The sequence below is a fragment of the Leucopleurus acutus genome (assembly GCF_964270905.1).
Source record: "Leucopleurus acutus genome assembly, chromosome: 10".
Classification (NCBI taxonomy): Eukaryota; Metazoa; Chordata; class Mammalia; order Artiodactyla; family Delphinidae; genus Leucopleurus; species Leucopleurus acutus.
Genome location: NC_139153.1, coordinates 31,197,581 through 31,223,805, shown reverse-complemented (window position 1 = coordinate 31,223,805; position 26,225 = coordinate 31,197,581). Strand labels below are relative to the sequence as shown.

The window sequence follows — 26,225 nt, the reverse complement described above, 5'->3', positions numbered from 1 at the left end:
ATCAACACTTTCATATTGGGGCTACTTCAGACAACGGAACAAAATCAGGTGATCAATAAGTAACCACTGTGTGCTTGCTACGTGACTGAGCAGTCTGGTTATGGATGAGACAGCCTAGTTGTACATGTGACATACACACATGAAACAAAAACAGCTACTAAAGATTAATGAGGAGTTAAACTGGGAGTGGCTAAGAGCGCCCCTGGGCTCTCAAATCCAACAAGCCTGGGGATGGATGGGAGCACCGCTGCTCACCACCTGCATGCCCTTAGGCTGGGTACAGATTATTCTACCTCACTGAACCTTCGTTTGCTCATTTTTAAAATGGGAATAACCTTATTTCATAGGGCTTTGTGGACTAAGCTGGACACTGGGTAATATGCATAGCACAGAGCACATGGTAGTTGTTCAATAAATAATCACTACTATTACTCTTAAGAATAATAACAATATAATAAATCCTTAACTATAGGCTACAGCTTTTTTAGTAACTCAGATCAGCACTGATAAAGCTTAAATATAAAGAAAAGACTTCACAGAGACAGGCAGAATGACATTTAGACAATGAAGTCAGATAGATCTGGGTCCAAATCCCATTTCTGCCATTTCACAGCTGTGGGACATTAAGAAAATTCACTACTCAGCCTCAGTTTCCTCATATGTAAAGTAAGGATAGTAATAGTACCTGTTATAGTACCTATGAGAACTAAATAAGATAACACTCAGCACACACACAGTGAGTACTCAGCAAATGTTATAATCATTATGGAAAACGTAAGATATCTGAGTTAGACACGAGAGGGATATGTTCATTTATACCTCACTCCCTACCCCAAAACTATATCTGTTTGATTTTTTACTACTAAAAAAAAGGTTTGAATGAAACACAAAGTCCCCTACTAATTTTATACAGGATATAAAAAAAGTAACACTAATTTTTTCCATCAGGTGTGATATTAAAACCACATATTACTGAGGTAAATAAATATAAGTCGAATTTTCTCAAAGATCTGCCATCCAATGTCTTGTTTTTACTGCATCAACACATTGGGGGAAATTCTGACCTCTGGCACATAAGAGTTATATGCTGTATAATTGTTTAGTGCATTCTGTGCTTGTACTTTCCAAAAAGATAAAATTTTAAGCTGGCGTTATTAAATTAGAAAACTCGATACATTTTTACAACTAGTCAGGAGCCTTTCAAAATGAAAATAACCGTTGTAATGGGCCATGGGTCTTTATCATCCAACTGCAAAGGGATCAAGGTGCATCCAATTCATTAGTAGAGGTCTGGCTACATAATGCATGCAAACTGAAGCAATAACTGCTATAGAAATGCATTCGTTCCAATACATATCACTGTAGAACTGGAACTTCATGCATTATAACCATGGGACTAACGCAGGTTTTGTGGGTTTTAGTACTAAAGCTTTAAATGGGTGAATTTTAGAACTCTACCAACAATGACATTCATACAAAAATTGGGTGATATTATGTATAACTTTATATTGAAATAAGTGCTTTAAACTTGCACAGATGGTTTTGTTTTCATTATAACTTAATTTTCAAAGCCTCCAACTTACATCATTTTGCCACTGTACTCTCTACGTAATGAAATTATAATATTGTTAAGCAATTACCACTGTGATGTCAAGCAATGGGAAATGTTTTGAAAGGTAATTATTGTGCATGGGCATGGGGTAATTTTCAATTATATTCTTGGATAGTGAAGAGTTCGTTTTTCTCCCAAATGCTAAATTGCTCTATTTAAAGACTGGCTACAGAAACTCTAAAAGGACAAATTAACAAATAAAACCATTCTCTGCCACCAGACTAAGAACAGCGGGACAGGGGTCCAAATTACATTTTTACTCTTCTGCACATAATAAAGCCATTTCTGGTGAAATAAAATTGCCTTTCAGATAATAATCTGTTTACAAACTTTCAGCTTCATCCACTTTGAAACTGGTTAACGGCAATAACAGAAGAAAACCCAACGGAGTCAGACCAAACACAGCAATATTACCTGCCCTCCCCTTGGTTAGATCAGTGTGAGCAGATAATTCCTCCAGTTCACCTTTTGAGTCAACTAATATAAATGCTTAATTATCTATATTTAACGCATTTTAACTGTAGATAATAGAAAACCGATATGCACAAGCTCAGTCTTCAAGCTTGAAAATAAATGATGTGGCACCAGTTTATCAGATTTAAAGTCTCTGAATCAAGACACTGTACTTGATTTTCGATTTTCTGACGCTGCCATCTGGAGTTTTGTCTTTTTTTTACAAGTGAATGCATTTTCTCTCTTATAGATCTTGAAAACTGATGGACTGTATCTTTATGCGCATACTAATACACTATTGTTCAAACAATTCAGTGGTGACGGATCACCACTGGGAACAGTCAGCCTTCAGGTCAATAAAGATGACATTTTAGATAAGATTCTGCTGAGCACCAGGTGCTTGCAAACTCTTCCACCAACTTATATCACAGTAGGGCAAAATTAACTTGCACTAAAACTGGAGAACGTGAACTGTTGAGATTTGTTTCTCAGCAAATATGTGCCCTCAAATGGAAGAAAGATAAATGACCAATAATGGAATAAAAAGGATGAAAACGTACTTCCTTCTATTAGAAAGCTATATTGTTTTTTGGAAGGCAAATGATATGCCAAGTTTATAGTTCAGGTTTCATTTGGGAAATAAGTACCTCACTCCTTTTGTAAAATCTCGTGGCTATATTTTACTTGGAAAATGCCACTTAAAACAACACATTGAAGAATTTGGATGATTAGTTAGGAATTCTTGCAATTTCATTCTTTCCAGCTAGTCTCTACTTACAAATGTGATTCAAATGTGCGCTTGTATATCAAATCATCACGTTGTACATCTTAAATTAACATAATGTTATATGTCAATTATATTGCAGCAAAGCTGGGGAATACCTCACAAGACATATATGTGCACTTGTAAATATGTGAATTACCACTCTGAGTGCTTTTTGTTGCACATGAAGGAAGGTCCCTAGTCAGACTATTGAGCTCTGAAGCCTACAAAGCCTATAGGATCTCCAGGGCCTGATTTCAGGCAAGGTGGCAACGCTGCAGCCAGGGGGAAATGTATCCCAATTCCAGCAATGGAATCTAGGACCACATCCTGGGCCAAGGCCCCTCTGTTGTACATTTGGGGAATAAGTAGGTGGGGGGTGGTTCTGGAATAGGAGAGAGCCTCAGACACCCATCAGTGTGTTTACTTCTCTACTAGAGGGTTCACTTCCAGTATGACTGAAAAGAAGGCATTTCTTTATATAGTGAGAGGGCTGACTGCCCCCCTCTTAATCACTTCTTCTATGCAGAGAAGACACCCCCCAGACCCTGAAAGCTGCATAAGAAAATACTTCCTTGCCCCAAGGTTAATCAGAGACCTAAAGGCAACTACTTGCCTCACAGGGGAAGGGGAAGGAATCTGGATTCAAGAATGTCATACAGGTATAACTTGTTTTTTTGCACTTCGATTTATTGTGCTTTTTACAAATCGAAGGTTTGTGGCAACCCTGCGTTGAACAAGTCCAACGGCACCATTTTTCCAACAGCTTTTGCTCACTTTGTGTCTCTGTCATATTTTGGTAATTCTCAAAATATTTCAAACTTTTGCATTATTATTATATTTGTTATGATGATCTTTGATCAGTGATCTTTGATGTTACTACGACAACCTGCTGAAGGCTCAGATGATGATTTTTTTTTTTTTGCAGTACGCGGGCCTCTCACTGCTGTGGTCTCTCCCGTTGTGGAGCACAGGCTCCGGACACATAGGCTTAGCGGCCATGGCTCATGGGCCCAGCCGCTCCGCGGCATGTGGGATCTTCCCGGACCGGGGCACGAACCCGTGTCCCCGGCATCAGCAGGCGGACTCTCAACCACTGCGCCACCAGGGAAGCCCTCAGATGATGCATTTTTTAGCAATAAAGTATTTTTAAATTAAGGTATGCACTTTTTTTTTTTTTTTTTTTTGCATTACGCAGGCCTCTCACTGTTGTGGCCTCTCCCGCTACGGAGCACAGCCTGCGGACGCGCAGGCTCAGTGGCCATGGCTCACGAGCCCAGCCGCTCCGCGGCATGTGGGATCTTCCCGGGCCAAGGCACGAACCCGTGTCCCCTGCATCGGCAGGCAGACTCTCAACCACTGCGCCACCAGGGAAGCCCAAGGTATGCACTTTTTAAAAGATGTAACGCTATTGGACACTTCATAGACAACAGTGTAATGTAAATACAACTTTTATATGCCCTGGGAAACCAGACTGATTTTATTGCGATATTTGTTTTATTGTGGTGGTCTGGAACAGAATGTGCGATATCACAAAGGTATGCCTGAAAATGCTAACAAATCATTTCACAAGCTGAGAGTTGAGGCGGGGGCTCTATGGGTCTAAGGAGAATTCTAAGGAGAGTACTATTTTATCCAGAAAGGCTCAAGAAAGAAAACTACCTAAATTAAAAACACTGCACTGGACACTTCAGCTGTGTAGTTCTTATTGACCTAAATGGGAATTCTGTGGTTCTATCAGTGTGGGGCTTAAGGGTGCGGACAGTCCAGTGCGACAGGCCTCGGTCAGTGTTCTGCTCCACAATCAGTGGGGCTGTGACCCAGGCTGTGACCCTAACCTCACCCGTACAGTGGCGACACAGCACAGCCCTATGCCAGTAAGTGTTAGGAGAAGTCACGGAGAGGTAACGCACAGGAAAACTCGACACAGCGCTGGGCACACAGCATGTGCTTTATTAATGCTGGCTTCTATTATTACTTTGATCGTCAATATTGCTTTTTTAGGGAAAGTTCTCCTTTGCATTTTGAATAAATCTTCAAGATACAGGGAAGATCCAAAAAGTAGACCAAATCATCCTCCTGTTTCCCATGGGCAGAAGATTCACTCATTCTACTCATCAAATATTTATGCAGCGTTTACAATGTCCTAGGCTCCATGTTAAGCACTGTGGGTACCACGGTTGTTCGATGAAGCACAATGTCTGGTGCGATAACTAATAAAACAGATTTTGGAAGACTGCTTTTAGACTCAGGGTATTAGGTAAATGTCAAATAATTGCACGGCGGGAAACAGGACTATGAAAGGATTCCTCTATTGGACCCAGGACAGGTGGCCAGATTCCCCTCTCTCTGGTTAGCTGTGAGGCGTCATGAGATTTCCATAAATTCTTGAATAGTAATTTGGATATTACACCTATAAAATAAGCATCCGCTGTCTATTTACGTCTCGTGGGAGATTAATTAATGTTCATAAAGGAATATCTTCTGTGGCTTTGCTGTACAAAAGGTATGAGAATGTTATTTTTATGAGACTCTGGCAACTCCAAAAGCCCTTCTGAGTGTGTTTCTCACTCAAAATCCATGCAACCTGCAAAAAAAGGTTTACAGGCCTGAAGAGAGAGGCATTATTATTCCATTTTGGAGCTGGTAAGCATGAATAATTTAAGGGTCATAGCTGTAAAGGAACAAATGTCAAAAACAAATTGACAACTATTCTTCGAGCGAAGTCTGGTTCATTTTCACAAGGTCAATTTGGTAGTTTTCTTGAGTAAGTTCTGAAAGCTTAACTTCCCATTTTTACATTTCACACGGTCTCCAGAAAAACACATTTTTCGTAGGTGTTAAGGGTACCCGTGCCCATGGTAATTGATATTTGGCAAATGTATCATGGCCCAGCTGAGAGCTGCCCGTTTCTCCATTCAGTCGAATGGTGCGGAGTCCAGTGCTGTTCCTGCTGGCTGCTTGGCTCTGCTGGGAGCCGGGCTGTTCATTTCAGATGGAATTCACACACTTGAGACATTCTGGCCTAGTAGAAACTGGGGCTGTGACACAAATTTGTACTGAATAGAGAAGCGACTCTAGGGCCAGGTATAATGCATGCATTTGCTTCTGTATGGGCGGGGGCAAGTTTTCTAGAGTTACGTATTGGTTAGGCCATCTCTCCCTGCTGTGAGAAAGCAGTCATGCCTCTAGCTGCATGGATGCATCTCGGCCTCTCCATCTCTGATGGAGATGTGGCAGTTCATCGTATCACTTCCCTCCTCTAAGTACCAGTGTCCATGTGTAAAATGGGGATAATAATAGTACCTATGTCTCAGTAGGCTATTCTGAGAATTAAAGTGCACACGTAGGCCTGGGTCACTGGAAGATGAAATAAACATTAGCTATTATTATGTTTATCCTAGAAGTCTGAAGATGGAAGAGCCTCTTTCCCTGTGAACGAGACTTCAAAACCACCTTCACATCCCAGTGCAATGGTTCTGCAGAAAGGCACTGATGTGGAGGAAGACTGGATCCAAATCGTAACTCTGATTGAGCATTTGACCTTGGGCAAGGTCAAATTGAGGGTGATGAATTACATTAGTGTTTTTAACTGGTTCATTAGGGCCCCACGGCAGGGTTCTGAGACCATAACTCCCACTCCACCCAGAGCAGTTCTGCTTTTAACTCCTTTACTTATTGGGATTCCATATGAGATTTCACTTGACAGAAAAGTTTTCATTGCTTATAAGTAAAGTTTAAGAGCCACCGCATAAGGTGACCTATAACTGTTTTAATTGCTAAAATGTGTGGGTCTAAGTTCAATACTCTCACTGTTGAATTTTACAAATATGCCTAATATACCAAAAAATTGGACTTGGGGGAAAAACTGAAAGTCAGATTTCAATGAATTACCCTGTTTTTTTCCTTCCAAGGTTGTTATAAGAAATGACCAGTTGAATAACATTTCTCTCCCTCTTTTTCCTCCCTTTCTCCCTTCCTGTCTTCCTTCTAATGAGAATCCAGCGTATCTAATATATGCCGGAAATTTCAGGGTACTAGGGATCTAGGAGTGAGCAAACTGACAGTCTCTGCTTTTCAAAACTCTTAGGCTACCTAGGAAACAAGGCAATAAACAAGTAAACGAAACACGAGTTCCGAACTGTGAAAAGGCTGTGACGAAAAGGCACTAGGTGAGGTGAGAGAGCCTGACCTCCTTAGATAAGGTCCTCTCGAGAGGCCTTGGAGAAGGTGGGCACAGCGACCACCCAGGCTGGGCAGTCCCGCACTCTAGTCACCTTGCCCTTCATTCAGCCCCTCACTCCCTTGGCCTTGCCCTAGATCTGGTCAACACGGCAACTACACCCCTCAGCCACTCAACCCCTGGAGGGAGTGTGGCCACCAGTCATTTGTGACAAGCTTGGGGGTTGGGGGAGGCAGGTCCAGGCCTGAAACAGGTGACCAGAGGTCTGCTTTTCTTTTTTTCTGAAAGGACTTAGCTACTTAGCCCTTGAGATGTTTTGTTTTCCTGTCGATTGGAACTCTCAACAGAAAAGTAATTTTTCAATTCCTGGTTTATATATTGTATTTTTTTATTAGGTAATTTATTTACTTGGTTCAAAGCCAAAAAAATTAAAAAATAAAAACAGTGGTTGGGCTCTGGGGCCAGGCTGCTTGGGTTTAAATCCCAGCTCTGCCAATGACTAACTTTACGCAAATTATTCAAGACCTTGCTGCCTCAGTTTCTTCAGCTGTAAAAAATAACAACTGCATATACAAAATTAGTATCTTCCTCATGGTACTGCTGGGAGGACTAAATTTCTTTTTTACATTCTCTTTTTTTAAAAAATTGAAGTATAATGATTTACAATGTTGTGTTAGTTTCTGGTGTACCGCAAAGTGATTCAGTTATGTGTATGTGTATATATATATTCTTTTTCGTATTCCTTTCTATTATAGTTTATTACAAGAATAGTGAATACAGTTCCCTGTGCTGTACAGTAGGACCTTGTTGTTTATCTATTTTATATATAGTAGTGTGTATCTGCAAATCCCAAACTCCTAATTTATCCGTCCCCCCAACCTTCCCCTTAAGTAGCCATAAATTTGTTTTCTATGTCTGTGAGTCTGTTTTGTATAAAAGTTCATTTCTATCATATTTTAGATTCCACATATAAGTGATATCATGATACTTGTATTTCTCTGTCTGACTTACTTGTGAGGACTAAATGTAACCACTGAGCACAGTGTCTGGCATATATTAGGTGCTGAGTTAATGGTATTGTGCAACAGAAACTCACGAAGAGTCCCAGACTACCCACAACTATGCCTCCCTTCTCCTTCTGATGGTATACACTGGATGCTTGAGCCTATTATTTTTCTTTGACAAACACTTTATAAGAACAGATGGAAACACTAGCTCAGTATATTGGTAATTGTATGCTACATTGTCTAAAACTAAGCCAATGACATGTAAAGATTAAGCAAATAGGAAACACTACTTTTTGATGGTTTTGGTTTACATTAACTACAAACTATCCAAGTTTATCAGAAGAGGGAAAGGGATACCAGATGGAAATCTAGGGTGACAGGGAGAAGGGGTGCCAGAGCTGGTTAACATTGGCCAGAACATTTCTACAGTTCTTGGAATTTAATTTGTTAATTTGTCCTCCATGCAAGTTCTGTTTACCTTCAACATAATTGAGCCCCTGCTGTCAAAACATCACTTTGCAATGGCAACTTTAAGACATCCTTTCAGCCACTCATCACCACTATAGATCTTGGGTGCCTTTGTTTAAAGACCACACTCTCCTGCGGCTTATTTAGGATACTTAAAACATTACTTGTTCCCTCACAGCAAGGTCTCCTCCTGACACGCAAGATTCTGTTTTTCTATTATGAGCAATTATAAATGTACACCCCTAAAAAGTCTCAATTTGAGGGGCATCATCTATTTCAGATAGTAAATCACAGCGACATCTCCATCCCTTGGGCAACCAAAATGCACAACTCAGATATAAGAGCTCTCACTCTGAACTCTCCATACCTGAAGAAAAATGGGATGCTCCTCTTTCTCCCTGGGGCAATTAGGGAAAAAAAACCCTGGCACCTTTGTTGGAGTAATTTATACTGGTTTCAGTTCCTTTTTTTTTTTCTTTTGCGGTACGCGGGCCTCTCACTGTTGTGGCTTCTCCCGTTGTAGAGCACAGGCTCCGGACGCGCAGGCTCAGCGGCCATGGCTCACGGGCCAAGCCGCTCCGCGGCATGTGGGATCCTCCCGGACCGGGGCACGAACCCGTGTCCCCTGCATCGGCAGGCGGACTCTCAACCACTGCGCAACCAGGGAAGCCCCCCCCCACCCCCTTTTTAAACCGTAGATATAGAGCTTCCATCTTTATAATCCAACTTGTAAAGCTATCTCAGGGAGTCCCGCTCTGAGGTTGTCTGTCACTCCAGCTATGCATTTTAGACTTCCCCTCACCCTTCCCATCTCAACCCCTCTGTGTCTAACGAAGATTCTTTTATGTCCCTCCTCTACACACTCCTGACAGTTACGTTCCCTGCTCACAGTCAGAAACTAAATGGTCATCTTTGTGGCTCTCGTCAACAAAGAGAACCCCAGGCAAATTTTCATCCCTGCTTCCTTCTAATTTTTCTATTACTAATACTACCCATCAAAGCTCTGTGCCAGCCTTTGCTTTAATGAAACGGCTGTACCTCTGTATTAACGAAAACATGGATCTCTGTGATGCTGGAGTATTGGGTCTGCTTTATAATAATACTAACAACTGGTATTTGGTAGGCGCTATCCCAAGTATTTCATATACAGTATACCTCACTGAATCTTCATGAAAAACTTGCAGGTGGGCACCATCTATTATTAGTCTTATTTTACAAAACTGAAATTCACAAAACTCACACAGCAGGAATTGCTAGAGTTGGAATTCAGATGACGGTCAATTTGACACCAAAGCCATACTCTTACGCCTTGAAGTATATTTTGCCCATGGATTAACCTTCAGGAGAACAAGGACAATTTCTCTTTTAAATTCCTTTTAGTTGCAAAGCACCTATAATCCTATAAAATGAGGCACAGATTACCTCATTTTGGCTGTGTGAGCCTAAGTGATCAGCATTTTAAAAAAAAGTGGCATCTCAAAGTGACTGATTTTCTCTATATATACTTAATTATTTTTATTTTTTATGCTTGGTGTTTTTCATATTCCCACCTTGAGCACTCAAGCTTCCGGAAGAATCCTGATGCTGCTCTGCTGGCTGTTGACTGGGAGGAACAATCGGTGGGCTCAGCATATTTAACCAGTCCCTAAAAAGAAAAGAAGAAAATAAATGAACCACATGTTTGTAATTCCATATAGAGATTTTACCTTTCTCCTGGATTTTTAACTCCCTGGGGCTTCCACAAAAAACCATTTTTCCCTTCTTCATATTTCAGAGAATAAGATGTCCAGAAATTAATATTCAGTTTTATAAATCTGTAAATACATAGTTGATTACTTAACTAACTAGCTGTTCAATAAATACACCAACTAAATGATGATGACTGTTCCTCTCAAAAGTTTATTACTGTTGATCGTCAACTATAGCACAGCTCCTCTCACCTAAGAAAATTATTTCAACAACTAAGAAGAAATGCAGCAGAGACAAAGCTCCTTAGGACCTTTGGATAAGAAAGCCTGACAAAGTTACATGTCATGGATGACAAGAGTCCATTTGGTGATTCAAAAGAGAAGTTAGTCTTGGAGCTGTCATGGACCAGCCATGATGGTGGGAGCTGGTATGCATTCACTTGGGGCTTTAGGGCAGGGGAGGACAAAAGAAGGAAGAGTGAGGACCTTTGAGCCCTTGAGAGGCTCAATACTTCAGTTCTCCCAGTATGAATGGGGGCAAAGCCACTTCAGAAAGCACCTCCTACATTCCCCGTCCCTCTGCCTCCAACTTCCAACCTCATTCCCAGTCTCTTTACTTTCCTTCTTTCCATTCTTTTCCTGTCTCTCTGCTCCCTCTAGCAGATACCTGGGTGGGTGTGCTATAAGTCAGTGACATCCTGAAAGCATGAGTAGCTGTGTGTTCTACTTCAACCCTTTCTCATCTGTAAACTTGCTATTGAGCTTCTTCACGGGAACAGAGCAGGAAGGGGAATGTGAAGGATTTTCCAAAGTGAATTATATTTCTTGCATTGATATAAGCAGCCTGTGTCACTGACCTTATTCTTCTCAACAGGAACATGTCCTCGTGACCAAAAAATTTCTCTCTAAATTTCTGCATTTCCTGCTGTCTTTATCTACAATGGGAGCCAGTCCCGACCAGTAACTAAGAGCACTGGCTCCCCAGGCCAATCCTGGCACCATGTTTCTGAAATGTGAGAACTCAGCCAAGTCACTTATAACATCACTAAGCCTTATGTATAAAAAGGAGATAATAATAGTTACTCCAGAGTTTTGTCGTTAAGATGAAATGAAAAAAATGGATGAAAAACGTTTGGTATGGATCTGGGTACAGAGTTGCTGTCAAAAAATTTCAGCTATGACCACTATCATCTTCATTATCAGTGAAGATCATAGTATGGCTGTATCCACAATGATAAACCAAGGTAGGAAGTGGATTCTGCTGGAATTAAAGCAGCCAAGGATTGTAGAATGATTTCAAGTCTATACAATAGTTTTCTTTGCAAGCCATTTACTCTTGTATAAAAAGGATCTTAACGTAAAAATTATCCAATTCCTATTTGTATTATTTTAAGATACTTTCACTCACTGCTCACTTTAGCTATCACTAGATTATGGCTTGTAAAATAAGCAAGGTGAACTTGCTGTGTAATTGAATTTCATAATAACACATTAAGGACATCAGAAAGGATTTGTCACAGACTTCCAAGCTAATGGGGCATTTTCTGATAAGCACCTTTTACTTAGTCCATTTAATTATAGCAGACCAAAAAATTCCTACATTATAGAAAATTACAAGGTCACATACAAATTACTAGCCCAGTGGCTTCATTACTCAGCAAGAGAGATGGAGAGCAAAGATGAACAGGAGAAAAATAATGTTATCATATGATGACACCCCAGCAACAAATTAGAAACTCCAAACGATGGCAGTAGTAGCATCTACCATGGTCCATGGACATGCAGGAAAAAGCAGATGTTATAAAAGGCAAGACATTACTTCTTAGGCCAATGATTTGGTTAATGTTTTTCTTGTCAGCAGTAGCTATGGAAAGTACAGAGTTTTTCTTTTTGTGATTTTTGTTTGTTTTAAAGTAATTTCAGATTTATAGAAAAGTTTCAAGAGTACAAAGAACTCCTATATATCCTTCACCTAGATTCTCCAATTTAAACATTTTATCACATTTGCTATCTATCTATCTATCATCTATCTATCATCATCTCTCTATCAAGGGTTGGTAAACTATGGCCATGGGCCAAGTCTGGCCCACTGCCTGTTTTTGTAAGGCCTGCAAACCAAAAATAGTTTTTATATATTTTAACGGTTGAAAACAATTAAAATAGCAATGTTTCATGACACATGAAAGTTATATATAATTCACATTTCAGTGTCCATAAATAAAGTTTTATTGGAATACAGCCACGTTCACCTTTTTACATATTGTCTATGACAGCTTTTGTGCTATGATGACAGAGTTAAATATTTGTGATCTGGCCTTTTACAGAAATGTTTGTCGGCCCCTGGTCTATAACCATGAGGTCATATTGCTTCCTCTAATACTAATATAATACCACAGAGTCATTTTCATCTTTCCTTTTTCCTTTCTGACACTGAGGAACCTGGCTCCCATTAGCCTCAGTATATTTACTTACTTTCTGAAGTACAGAACACGCCAAAAGTGGTGTCAAACAAAACAAAACAACCAATAGAACACCCCAAACCTACTCTCTAGGATTCTCTGTTTATGGTTCTTTTTTTCATTAGTTAAAATACCATGTTCAAAATTTACTTAGGCTAGTTCATTTTCCTACCTCTTCAGTGAGGTTATATTCTTAATTTGAAATATAGTTAGCATCATTTGCTTCTGTTTGCATTAAGTTTTTCTCCCCATTCTTGATTTTTATTACTTTTGTTGTTTTGAGTAGGTAAAATATGAACAGTTCAAAAGTCAAACTTTTACAGAAAAGCATATTCAGTAAGAGTTAGATTTCCTTCATCCCTTCCAGTCTGTTTCCACTCCCTCATCATTTCAACACCATCCCCACCCACTCCTCCAGAGGTAATTAATTTCATTAGTTCTTGTGTCTCTGTTTCTTTTTGCAAAAATTCAACAGATCCACGTCTATTTTTTTCATTCCTCTTCTTTCTAATGTAAAAGGTAGTATACTATAATTACTCTTTTGCACTTTTGTTTTTTCAACTTAAAATATATCCAGGAAATCACTCATACCAGTTCATAGAGAGCTTCCTTATTCTTTTTTTTTTTTTTTACAGCTGCATAGTACTCCGCAGTGTGGCATACATTTATTTCACCACTGTCCTATGTTTGGGCAAGTTTTAAATATTTTGTGATTATTGCAATTAATGCTACAATGAATAACTTTGGGCATATCTATTTTTGTATATGTGGAGATATACCTTCAAGATAAATTCTTGGAAGTGGGATTCCTGGAATAAAAGGTAAATGCACACTTGGTTTTGTTAGATACTTGCAAATTGTTTTCACAAGGGTTGTACCCATCAGCATTCCCACCAGCAATGTCTGAGAGTGCTGGTTTGTCTACAGACATGTCACAGTGTTGTCAAGTTTTTAATGCTTTCCAATCCAAGAGATAATAACTGATAACTTAAAGTAGTTTTGATTTCCATTTATTTGCATTTCTTCTCATCATGAACATTATGAGTAGAGTTGACTCTTCATATGTTTAAGGCTATTTAATATATATGTGTATATATGTGTATGCATGTGTGTATTTTATATCTATATCTTTTTTTTCCTGTCTGTTCATGTCTTTTGCTCTTCTTCCATCAGGTCTTTTTTTTTTTTTGTCTCTTTTCCTCATTTTGTCATCTGTGTTTGCTTATGATATTTTTTGCAACAGGTTTTTAATTTTTCAGTAGTCATATGCATCAATCTTTTCTTTTATTGCCTCTGTATTTATTTATTTATATTTTTAAATAAATTTATTTATTTATCTATTTACTTTTGGGTCTTTGTTGCTGTGTGCAGGCTTTTCTCCAGTTGCGGCGAGTGGGGGCTACTCTTCGTTGTGTTGTGCAGGCTTCTCATTGCGGTGGCTTTTCTTCTTGCTGAGCACAGGCTCTAGGTGTGCGGGCTTCAGCAGTTGTGGCACGCAGGCTCAGTAGTTGTGGCTTGCGGGCTCTAGAGTACAGGCTCAGTAGTTGTGGTACACGGGCTTAGCTGCTCTGTGACACGTGGGATCTTCCCGGACCAGGGATCGAACCTGTGTCCCCTGCATTGGCAGGTGGATTCTTAACCACTGCGCCACCGGGGAAGTCCCTGCCTCTGTATTTCAAATCAGAGTTAGGAAGTTCCTCCCTACAACCAGGTTCTATAGAAATTCACCCTTTTTTTCTTCCAGTTACTTGCATGGTTTCATTTTTCACATTTAGATTTCTGATCCATTTGGAGTTTATTCTGGTATATGTTGTGAGTTTATTCTGGTGTAAGGTGAATCTAATTTTATCTTGTAACAATGACTACAGATTCCATATATGTGTGTTAGCATACAGTATTTGTTTTTCTCTTTCTGACTTACTTCACTCTGTATGACAGACTCTAGGTCCATCCACCTCATTACAAATAACTCAATTTCGTTCTTTTTTATGGCTAATATTCCATTGTCTAAAAAACCGGTACTGATGAACCTAATGGCAGGGCAGGAATAAAGATGCAGATGTAGAGAACGGACTTGAGGACACGGGGCAGAGAAGGGGAAGCTGGGACGAAGTGAGAGAGGAGCATTGACATATATACACTACTAAATGTAAAATGGATGGCTAGCGGGAAGCTGCTGCATAGCACAGGGAGATAAGCTCAGTGCTTTGTGACGACCTAGAGGGGTGGGATAGGGAGGATGGGAGGGAGGCTCAAGAGGGAGGGGATATGGGGATATATGTATACATATAGCTGATTCACTTTGTTGCACATCAGAAACTAATACAACATTGTAAAGCAATTATACTCCAATAAAGATATAAAAAAAATGACTGCAGAATTCTCTTGAAAAATGATGTTAAGATTTAGAAGATTTTATTTAATTAAGAAACTTTAATCAAAACAACTCATCTGTTTGGCTTTTTATTAAGCATTAACAAAGTATATTTTGAAATAAAGGGTTTCCATGTTAACTGTAAAATATGGAAAATATTTGGCTAAACAAAGTCAACCAGTAGGTTTTCTTGCAAGACCTTTGAGAGCCTTTAACAGACTGTGAATCTCCTGAGAGGAGCGTAGAATATGTAGACTGCCCACCTTTTTGCATCTGGAACTGTTCCATCTTTTTGGGATCATGAGTCCACAGACCACACCATACCTTGAGACACTTCAGGTTATAACATTTTCCCACCCTGGTGACATTGTTTTTGTTTTAAGTATTTTTAAAATTTATTTTATTTTTATTGAAATATATTTGATTTATAATATTGTGTTAGTTTCAGGTGTACAGCAGAGTGATTCAGTTATATATATAATATATATATATTTTCAGATTGTTTTCCATTATAGGTTATTACAAGATACTGAATGTTCAGTTCCCTGTGGTATACAGGAAGACCTTATTGTTTATTTTATGTATAGTAGGTTGTATACATATACTCCTAATATATCCCTCTCCCCTTACCTCTCCCCTTTGGTAAGTTTGTTTTCTGTGTCTGTGAGTCTGTTTCTGTTTTGTATATAGATTTATTTGTACTATTTTTTAGATTCCACATATAAGTGATAACATATAACATTCCTCTTTCTCTTGTTTTGTTTTTATTTTACTTCATATATATTTAATAGTTTCATTTTTTCAAGAGCGATCTGTTTTTTTGTGTGACTTGTTAATAAGCCAGAAATGTATAGTCTAGCACCTGTACCTTACATGTTTACATTTTTACATGTGATATTTAATGCTGAGCCATGTTTTGACCCCCATGCCTTCCCAGGCCGCAAACATCTAGGGACGGGGGATCAGGCTCATTCACACACGTCAAGCCCTAGCTCAGCTGTGAGCCACTTCCTTGGCCTGCTTCTCACCCCAGCTGCCTGTGCTCTGGAACCTGCTCTTGCTCTTCGTTCTCCCATTTGCATATTTGCCCTGTTGTTTGCACTTGTTACTCTATTTTGTTTGGTTTCCTCAGCTCTGACTATAATGCTTTTCTCTCTACCTGTAATGAAAACCTCCAGCTCCTCTGGTGGAGAAGCATCCTGTTCAGTCAGGCTTGCTCTCCGAGCATGCTCAGGGGCTGCTTCCTCCTCCTTTCTCTCATGGACCCAGGCAGGCCTCCCACCCCTGCCTCTCCTCTTGGAACTGAAGAGAAAGGACTTGCAGGCACACCTATACATGCTGAGCTCTGTTAGCAGAAGGTGTGTTTTATTTAAGAGTCAAGACAATGGGTTCACTTCAAATACCACATAAAAAATATAATGTAGATGAAAGATAAATACCATCTTGTGAATCCTCACAGTGGACAAATTCATCTAACATTAAAATCCTGCCCCCCGCAAATACCATGCTCTTTCCATTCAACTTGCATGTTAGAGTTTTGAAGGGAGGCAGTGAGCTTTAACTGAATCAGAGCTGACTCAGATATTTTTACAACTGAGGATAATGTTCTCACTTAAGATAGACTATGGTTTCAGTTCCTTCATTTAAAAACAAGATTTTGCTTACAAGAGAATTTTACACACATTTATTTCATTAACGTGCTTCCTATAAATACATCATATATGTATACACACATACATACAAATACATGCATGATATGAGAGCAACAGTTAGCTTGATCATCTGTCTACATATACAGTAATCATTTACCGAACTGCTGTGTGTCAGACCCTAGGGAATCAGAGAGCTCATCGTCAGATGGAAGAAGCATTCTAGCTAACAGAAAACGACATGGGCTGCTGTGGGCTGATCAGCTTATTTGTGTGTTCCCTAAAGGAATTCCCTTGTAAGGAAACTGACTACAATCTTGTATGCATTTAAATATTTATTTGGGTGAGTAAATATTTGAGAAATCTAAAACATGACAACAATTACTACATAGCTCTCATTTACAGCACTGAGCTACCTGCTATCATAAGGGCTGGGTTAGAGGAGCTAGCCCAGTGTGAAATACTTACACAGGAGATCTTCTATTAGGAATTTAGAAACTTGCAGCAATTTCTATACGATACTTATTGATATTTATCATTTGGTACCAGTGTAAATTTCTTATTCACTGAAAGCAGTCTGGGTTTTAAACATCTTCTAGGGCCAGGGAACAGACTGGGGAGAGGACTAGGAAATAGCTCACTTCGGGGAGAATTCATAGATTCTTTTTAAAACCTGGTGAAAACTGTTTTCCCAGAAAAATGATCAAGAATACCAAATTTTCTTTCAATTTTAGGAGGTCGGAGATCATCTGAAGCCCATTCGTGCACTTCTGGAACCTGAATAAAGAACTTCTGCGTCTTGGAATATCACGGAGGTGTTTTTGTAGTGTAAAACCCATGGTTCTTTGTAAAGGCCCAGACAGTAAACATGTTAGGCTGTACAAGCCACAGGTCTCTGCTGCAACTATTCAGCTCTGCTGCTGTAGTGTGAAAGCAGACATAAACGGTAAGTAAACAAGTGGCGTGGCTGTGTTCCAATAAAATCTTATTTACAAAAGAAAAAAAAAATTCTGCAATGGGCAGAATTTGGCCCATAGGCTGTAGGGGAATGACCCCTGTCTTAGAGGAAGGAACTGTGAAGTGGAACATTCTCAAGACTCTTATGAGAATTCCTGTCAGTTTTCCTCTGAAATGCCTTATGAATTTACCTTTCTCACCATCTCTACATCCACCACCAAAGTCCAAGCAACTACCTTGCCTCCTGTTATCTGCAGTAAAAGCTCTGAATTGATCCCCTTAGAGTCATTCATTCTGGCTTCACTTCTCTGTTCTTCACACTATGGCCAAAATGCTAATCTGACTATGTCAACCTCTTTTTCAAACCCTTTAGTATCACTGGGAAGCTATCGTATTTGGGAGAAAGACCAGAATTATTACCTTGGCCTTTGAGGCTCTGCATAGCCTCGTCTCTATGTGTTTTTCCGACTTCATCTTGCATTGTTCTCCCTCTCAACTCACCATGCTCCAGCCACACTGGGCTTCTCTCGATTCCTGGAAATATGCCATGCTCCCTGCCATCATGGGACTTTTGCCCAGGCTGTGCCCCCTTGTCTAGACCATGTTCTCCTCCCCTGCTCCTACCCACCCACCCCTTATCCTGGTAAAATCATATCCAACCTTCACATTTTGGCTCAAGCATCACACTCTTGAGAAGTCCTCCTGGACGCTCGCTCTCTAATCTAGCTGAGTTCCTTTGTTACTTCTTCTAATAGAGCAACTGTGATCTTCTCTTTAAGAGCTCTTATTTGAGTTCATAATTACATCCTCATTTGTTTGATCGTTCAGTGAATGAAGTCTCCCCCACTTGACTCTACCCAGCACCTAGCAGAGTGCCTGGCACAGAATACGCACTTCCTCAATATTTACTGAATGCATGACTGTTGAGTCTCTTTGTTAGTCCAGAATACTGAGCGCCACTCAGAGTTGAATGTTTCCATGACAATAAATAATGCTGCTGTTGCAACCCACTCTTGCATTTTGCCTCTATCTTACTCTTTCTCTACCTGTTAGGAACATGCTATTGTCTTCTCATCATGTGCTTGGTACACACACAATTTGGGGTCAACCAGGGGACACACACTTGCCTCTTTATAGCCAAGACAGAAAATTTTTAATTTTCTGCCTCAGAAAACAGCATGCTGGTTCAGAAATATGTTTACTAGGATGAAAAATTAAGAAAATGTATGTTTCTATTTTTTTGAAATTTAAACATAAGAGCTCTCAATAGCTTTTCTTCATAGGATTCGTCTCTCATTTGAAGCAGGAAGCTCAAGCAATAAGTTGGAAACACAAACAGTATGTTGGGAACTCTTTTGCATGTGTCTTAGTATGGACTGGAGCAAGTATTAAGATGTTTCTGTTTACTTTTGGTTCGTTTCCTGCAGGAGCTCTCTAACCAGATTCTCAGTGTTCTGGTTCTGAAGGCCTTCTCCAACACTCCCAACAAGTGTTTACCTAGTTCATACTTGATTACCATCAGTGACTGTGTACTTACTACTTTCAAAGACCATATTTCATCTTCTAATAGCTTTGACTATTAGAAAGTTTTTCCTCATGTTGAGGAAAAAAATTTCCTTTTCATTCTCACCTGTTTCTCCTACTGTTACGCCTTGGGGCTTTGAAGGAACAATTTGAATCTCTCTCCAAGATGCAGTAGGAGAGAGGTAAGGAACTGTCTGTCCAGAACTCCTTCCTCTCCCTTCTCCTTGGAACAGCTCCCTCTGACCACACGACTCTGGGAATGATCATGTTCCTACATGAGCCCAGAGCCTCAGCTGACTGGCCCGTGGGTAGACAACTGACCTAATCTGGGCCAATCACTGTGCTTCCCTACAACTTCTGAAACTGGATCTGAAAAAGAAACATAGTCCCACAATGAAGACGGAAGCCAAAAGAAGTGAAACTCAGGTGCCACTGGTGACCACATGTCCTGTCACATGGTAGAAGCCAGTCTTAAGAGAGAATGGGGAAGCTTAAAGTCTGGGTTCTGGGAATAAAACAGTACTGGTACCAATGAATGAACTGGGAAATTAGGGAGATGTTATAGGAGTTTGGTTTAGCACATGAAGAGCCTGAGGTCTTGGTTGTTTCTCTGTGTGAAGATGTGTTAGAAATATTTAGGATCCATTACCAGGTCCCAGTCTTAGCTCTTGAATATGCTGACATTGCTCCATACCCATTTGCCACCATTCTAATCTATGTTTTTAGAATATCTCCCTTGTTTTTCTCCCAGCCAACCTGGACTCCCTTGAATCCAGAGTGAGCTTTTCAAAATTTGCTCTTAGTGCAAAATCCCAAATTCTGCACTGGCTTAAAGCTTTGCATAGTCTGATCCTTACCATCTTTACAGCACAGTTTTCTGCCTTTCCCTCACTGTCACTGCCACTCTACCCCCAGGCTTCAGATGGAGAGCCACATCCTTAGTCTCTTTTCCCATAATGGCCTAATACTATAGACTGAATGTTTATATCACCTCCCCTGTAAATTCGTATGATGAAATCTAACTCCCGATATGATGGTGTCTGGAGGCAGGGCCTTTGGGAGGTGCTTAGGTCATGAGGGTGGAGATTTAATGAATGGGATTAGTGCCCTTATAAAAGAGACCCCAGAGAGCTCCCTTGCCTCTTCTCCCATATGAGATCACAGTGAGACGATAGCTGTCTATGAACCAGGAAGAGGGCTCTCACAAGACACCAAATCTTCCAGGACTTTGATCTTGGACATCTCAGCCTCCAGAACTGTGAGAAATAAATTTCTGTTATTCATAACCCACCTAGTCTATGGTATACAGTTACAGCATCCTAAATGGACTAAGACACCTAGTTTACTTTCTCCATCTTTCAGCTCAGATTTTACTTCAGAGAAGCCTTTCCTGAGTTCTAAGTCTACTGCAAGTTTAATATCAGTCAATGTTCCAGCAGAAAACACTTGGCACACTCAAATTAGGATGATTTGAGGAGGGTTTAAGAAAGGGCTTCTTACAACGGTAAGGACGGGTATAGGAGAACCACACGGGGCATTACAGAATCCTAGGGATTTTGCCAGCCCCCACCCTCAGCCTTAAGGGACAAGGGAGGAACAGTGACCAGAATCTAGAAAGAGAGAGGGCCTCCTTAAGAGGAGCTGTGCCCAGACTGTAAGTTCCCTAAGGCAGGCAATCATGTCTGTCTTCTTCACCTTGGGCTTGACACAGATACTCAGTAAATGTTTGTTGAATGAATGAATGGATACTTGTAGGAAGGCCAGAGCTATAAGAGAAAGATAAACAGGTGAGAGTGAAAAGACTGGAACGTGGATCAGTTCTCTGAGGAAGACCTGCTAGAGGGGAGGTCAGGAGAACATGCTCTGAGAGTAGTGGGAGGAATAAGAGGGGTCAGAAAAGGCCGCTAGTTGAGAATGTTATGAGAATTATTCTTCTCAGACATTTCTTCTTTTCCCTTCATAAAAGTACTCTCAGAGGATGTCTACATTATGCTGACATCTGGAATAGGATCGTGTCTCTTCCGTAGCAAAGGTTGGGAAACACATTATGTAAACAAGTACTGTGTTTTTATCTCACATAAATCCACGTTTATTTAGAGACACGTAGCCAACAGTCATACAAAAGGAAAATCATATTCTTTCTTTCTTCTGGCCTCTACGAAATCACCTCTCCTGCCCATGGCTTTGCAAGTAAACCCGTAAAACAGAGAGGACACTGATCTCTCCAAGGGCTCAATGCTACAAGAAATCACAAAAATCATTAACTTCTTTTACTCTACTAAATATTCTTTATACATTGTCTGCAGAACTGAATATTCTTCCTGTTTGGCAGTATTTTCCCTTAGGTTAAGAAACTATTAATGACATACCATCTTGAGATTATTTTACATACATCGACTCATTAGATACAGCAGATAATTTAACTCTGGAGGCACAAATCCAGGCATCAGCCATCAAATCCACTATAACATGTGAACAGCTAATATCCCATCTACTTGAAACAACATGGAAAAAGGCTTCTCTACACTGTTGTCAGCTTAGCTGCTTTATAATTTTACATTGAATATATGTTTATTGAGCCCCTGCAGTGTTGCAGACTTTGTGCTGTGTACTGAGGAGTAAGACATGATTCCTATCCTTGAGGAATTCAGTCTCCTAGAGACAGACTGTTAGGTGAACACTTATAAGAGAGTGAAGCAAGTATTGTTAAATAGAGGTAAGCCCAGTGGACCTTTTACTGTTAGGAGAAGGGCTGTGGCAAGGCTTTTTATGTTTAGCAAAAGTGATGACAGGATTCCTCCTGAAGGATGAGAATGAGGCCACAAGATAGAGAAAAGACAGAAGGATATTCTAAAAGGGACAAACAGCATGCACCACAGCAGAAAAATGTAAAGAGCTTGAGGTCCCTCTAGCAGTGTGAAGTGATGGGCACTGGGTGTTTATATATGTGTGGAATGAAGACATACTAACAATTACTGAAGAAGGCAGCGGTCTTATATGGCAAGCTAAGCAGTTCCTACTTTATTCTGAAGGCGCGGTGGATCTATTGAAGGATTTTAAGCCAGAAGAATCTTGGATTTGCATTTTAGAAACATCAAAGTGGCATCTGTGTGGAGAATGGATTGGTGGGGAATAAGAGAGGGGCCACAAAAATCAGTTAGGATTTTGTTGTTGTATAATCTAGGCAAGAAATAATGATTTTTATTTTGGAAATTTAGTCCACATGTGTATGAAAATACATATGAGGAACACAGAACCTGCCCCTTGAAAAAATTCATCTCCCATTATATCAAATAAAGGTTGTAATATACAGCAGTCTCCTAAGAATACATCTTGTGTTTGTCATCCTGTGAGAGTGAAGGTCTCTAGAGATGGCAGTATACCTCAAGGATCTTACACTCCAGCAAGTTATATTTTAGATTCTTTCTGTGTGTCCCGTATATTATATAAGTTAAATTCGAATAGTTATTGAGTATCCATGTGCCCAACAGTGTATCAGATATACGAGGGTACTCAACAAATACAAGATATGGTCCCAGGAAAGTAGCCAAAGATATGAACAGGCAGGTCAGAAGAAAAGACGTATAAATGCGTCCTGCCTCCTCCAAATATGGGAAGATATTTGACCGTGTATATAATTATAGAAATGCAAATTAAAATAATGAGATATTGTTGACACACAGCAAATTGGCAAAAGCTCTAAAGTTTGATGATACTCAGTGTGGGCTGCAGGAATGTAAATTAGTGAACAATTTGGTAATATCTATCAAAATTACCTTTGACCATGTAATCTCATTGTTAGAAACTTACTGTAAACACATACTTGCCCAAGCTCATAAAGATATGTGCATAAGGATATTTACTATAGCATTGTCCACAGTAACAAAAAGCTGGAAACCACCGAAATGCCCGTCAGCAGAGAACTAACTGAATAAATTATGGTACATCCAAACAATGAAATAATATCCAGCAGTTAATGAAGAATGTGTTGATCGTCATGTGCAAATTCAGCAAGACGTCCAAAAATCTATCCAGTAAAAACCCCAAAATCAAGTTGTAGAACAGTATAGAGTCTCACCCCATTTATGTTGAAAAAATACATAAACAAAACACGTTTTCTTGTATGTGCATAGAAAGTTTCTGAAGGATGCACAAGAAACTGTTAACCTGGGAGTAGGGATGTGAAGTTGAGGGTGGAAGAGTAAGACCTGTTTTTCAGATCTATTTTTCTCGTTGAATTTTTCTCACTCTGGTTGAATTTTTTTTAAACTACTTTCTTTTTAAAAGGCAGATTCTTGCTCTTCAAGAGCTTCCAATTTGATGGCATCTATAAGAAAACTTTTCTTAAACATGGCTTAAAAATATCTATAAAAAAGTGCTTTACATGACAAGTGCTTATTGGAAACAGGAGTATTGACTGGTCCCTCAACCAATGGAGGAGGAGGGAGGAAAATGGGGTGCCTTTCTCAATGCCAACACACACCATCTGAGCTGATCCTAGCAGCCTTCTCCATTGGAAATATCAACTTCAGCGATGAAAGCAGAACATTTTGGGTCTTTATAAATGTTGGTAAAGTTCCAGGAAATTGTCAAGATTTCATTTGCATAAACAACAGCTGCCTTATCTAATGCTATAGATATGACTAAAAAAATAGGTGGTGGCTTATTATTTTTAACACATCATACACAAGCCCGATTATTAAAACAAAATGGTTCCTGAACTGAAATTTGCAACGTCAGGTCTGACAATTCAGTGATATAACTTGACAAAGAATGGTTACAATGGGAAAGATGAAAGATGCTCTACCATAGAGAGGAGGCCCGGTTAAAAGCTCAGCGGGAACACACAGCCTTTTCTCATTCTAGATGTATTCATGGGAGTGTGTGAAAAGAAGTTTAATATTATGTTTTAATCAGCTTTTCAAAGGGTCTCTTTTCTTTTTTTTTTAGTTGCTGGAAGATAAAAGGTCTCAGTGTCATGGAAAACTAAGCAGTGACTCACTTATCCTTTACCTTTCATTGGAGGGGAATACTTTTGGGGTGAAAATTCTCAAGGAAGTCAACTTATCTCCTCAAAACAGAAAAAACTAATCAAGCATTGTCTGATTAATTAGAGACACTTGAAAAAAAATGCTATCAAGGCCTACAGCTGTAATCAATTTAATCAACATGCAGAGAGCCAATCTGGCTTTCTTGATTAACAAAGCTGAATGTTAAACAGGGAGTGTGACATTGTAGTGCCATTAACTAAGGCTACACACTGAGCATTTTCCCTAAATATTCCAAGTCAAGTCAGGATAAAGTGAAAACTTTCTTTTATGATGAGGGCCATGGGAATGAATATTTCAATTTTTTCCCTTGATATTTTCATGCCAGAAGTTTCATCTAAGTAGCAGAAATATCTAGTAACTTCAGAATGCTTCAATTAAGACACAAAAAAATCAACTACCTGGGAAGATCACATAATAATAAAATGAAGACAAAAAAAGTGATGTGAGTTTAGTGTCAGCTTAGTGTCATCCAAGTTGGTTATGGAATTTGGCATGAACAGACACACCAGACACAGATGAAATTTCTCTTATTACGTTTTTAAGAGGTGAATGCAAAATGTATCTCTAGAGTGCCTGTTGAGTAAATCAGAAAATTCAATTTGCTTATTTTATTTGCATGAAGTCAATTTAAATGTCAAGACGTCTAATGCTTATTAATTAGATTGGCTTATTAATGGTTTGTTTCTTGCTCTTAAAAAACCATAGTTATAACTATAAAGTAATGATTATGTTTTGTGTAGCAGACTTTTGCAATGCAGTCTGGAGTTTTATCAGTTAAAACAGTAATTCTCACTCTTTTGTGGGGTAAAATTCTCTTTTTTTGTGCTTGAAATTTAATAATACTGCTAAATGATGTTAACTAGTGTGTGACAACCAGATATTTGTTGTGTGTAATGTTACCAAAACAGGTTAATTACGGAGATATGTAAGTAATTTCCCTAAAAATTACACTGAAAATAATTCACAGTAATCTCAATGTTACTCCCATTCACTTTTTCTTAAAGAGAAGTGGAAAAGAAAGAGTATACATGGCACATAATAAATATGTATGAAGTGACCTGTTGGAAGAGTTAGAGCCTATCCATTAGTACATATTGTGGTAGCTTTGATTTTGGTTGGCTGAACACTTTTCTTCTTCCTCTTCTGAGAACCTAGCTCTTCTTTCCTATGGGCAACTCACTTCATGTGGTTTGGGTATAAGCCTTCCTTCACTTCCAGGATGGGGACAGGCTTGAGATCCAGGGTAGGCCAGAGTCCACTTTTGGGCTTTTGTTGGGTTTATGAGGAGGGTCCTGACTCATGTCTACTAAAGCATGCACTGGTGAATGACATCTATTGAGTGTATTTTCCCACCAGAAAAATAAAGGCTGAGCAAAATTGTATAAAGCTATGGTTTATTTCTCAAGAGGTCCTTCAGAACCTCTATATTTCTTTCTTTTTCTTTTTTTTTTTAAACCTCTATATTTCTATGGGAGACTTAAATATTATTTTACAGCAGAAGGAGGCACATAGAATGAGGATTTTTCATTCCAAATAAACATCACTGAAGATGCAACTGTCCCTCCAAATAACAGGTTTTATCTTCTTATCGTTGGGGGACATTCAAAAAATATCTGAATGCCTGCTCTATGCCACTTTTTTTTTTTTTCTATGCCACTTTATACCTCAGTTCTAGGTGTTGACAACAGAGTGGTGACCAAGCCACAGTCCCTGCTCACATGGAGCTTATAGTTTAGGGGTGGAGACAGACAATAAATAAATACATAAATAAGTGAAGGGGTTCAGAATATATGCCATCCTAAAATATGCCAATTTGACCTAACGATTATTTTGAGCTGAAGGCAATGAGAAGAAGCAGACAAAAGAAAAACCCTCCGCTCTACCCACCTCTTCCAGGAAGGGTTAGGATGATTCTCAATCGCTGGCGACAACTCTAGACTCTTGCCAGGGATGGCACCAGAGGACTCTATACAACAAACCTTACTACCTCCCTCTCATCTTCCATTAGTTTCCCCCATATATTTATCCTCCCAAAAT

At 39.4% G+C, this 26,225-nt stretch overlaps 1 protein-coding gene across 2 annotated transcripts in view; it reads right to left on the bottom strand.

Annotated features, from left to right (window-relative positions):
* CFAP20DC (CFAP20 domain containing) overlaps positions 1–26,225 on the bottom strand; it is a 256,375-nt gene that overhangs the window by 2,823 nt on the left and 227,327 nt on the right. For both annotated transcript variants that reach the window (XM_082848662.1, XM_082848661.1), the window contains one exon: positions 10,037–10,131. In XM_082848662.1, the coding sequence (XP_082704788.1) occupies positions 10,037–10,131 (95 nt within the window). The remainder of the gene's footprint in view (positions 1–10,036; positions 10,132–26,225) is intronic.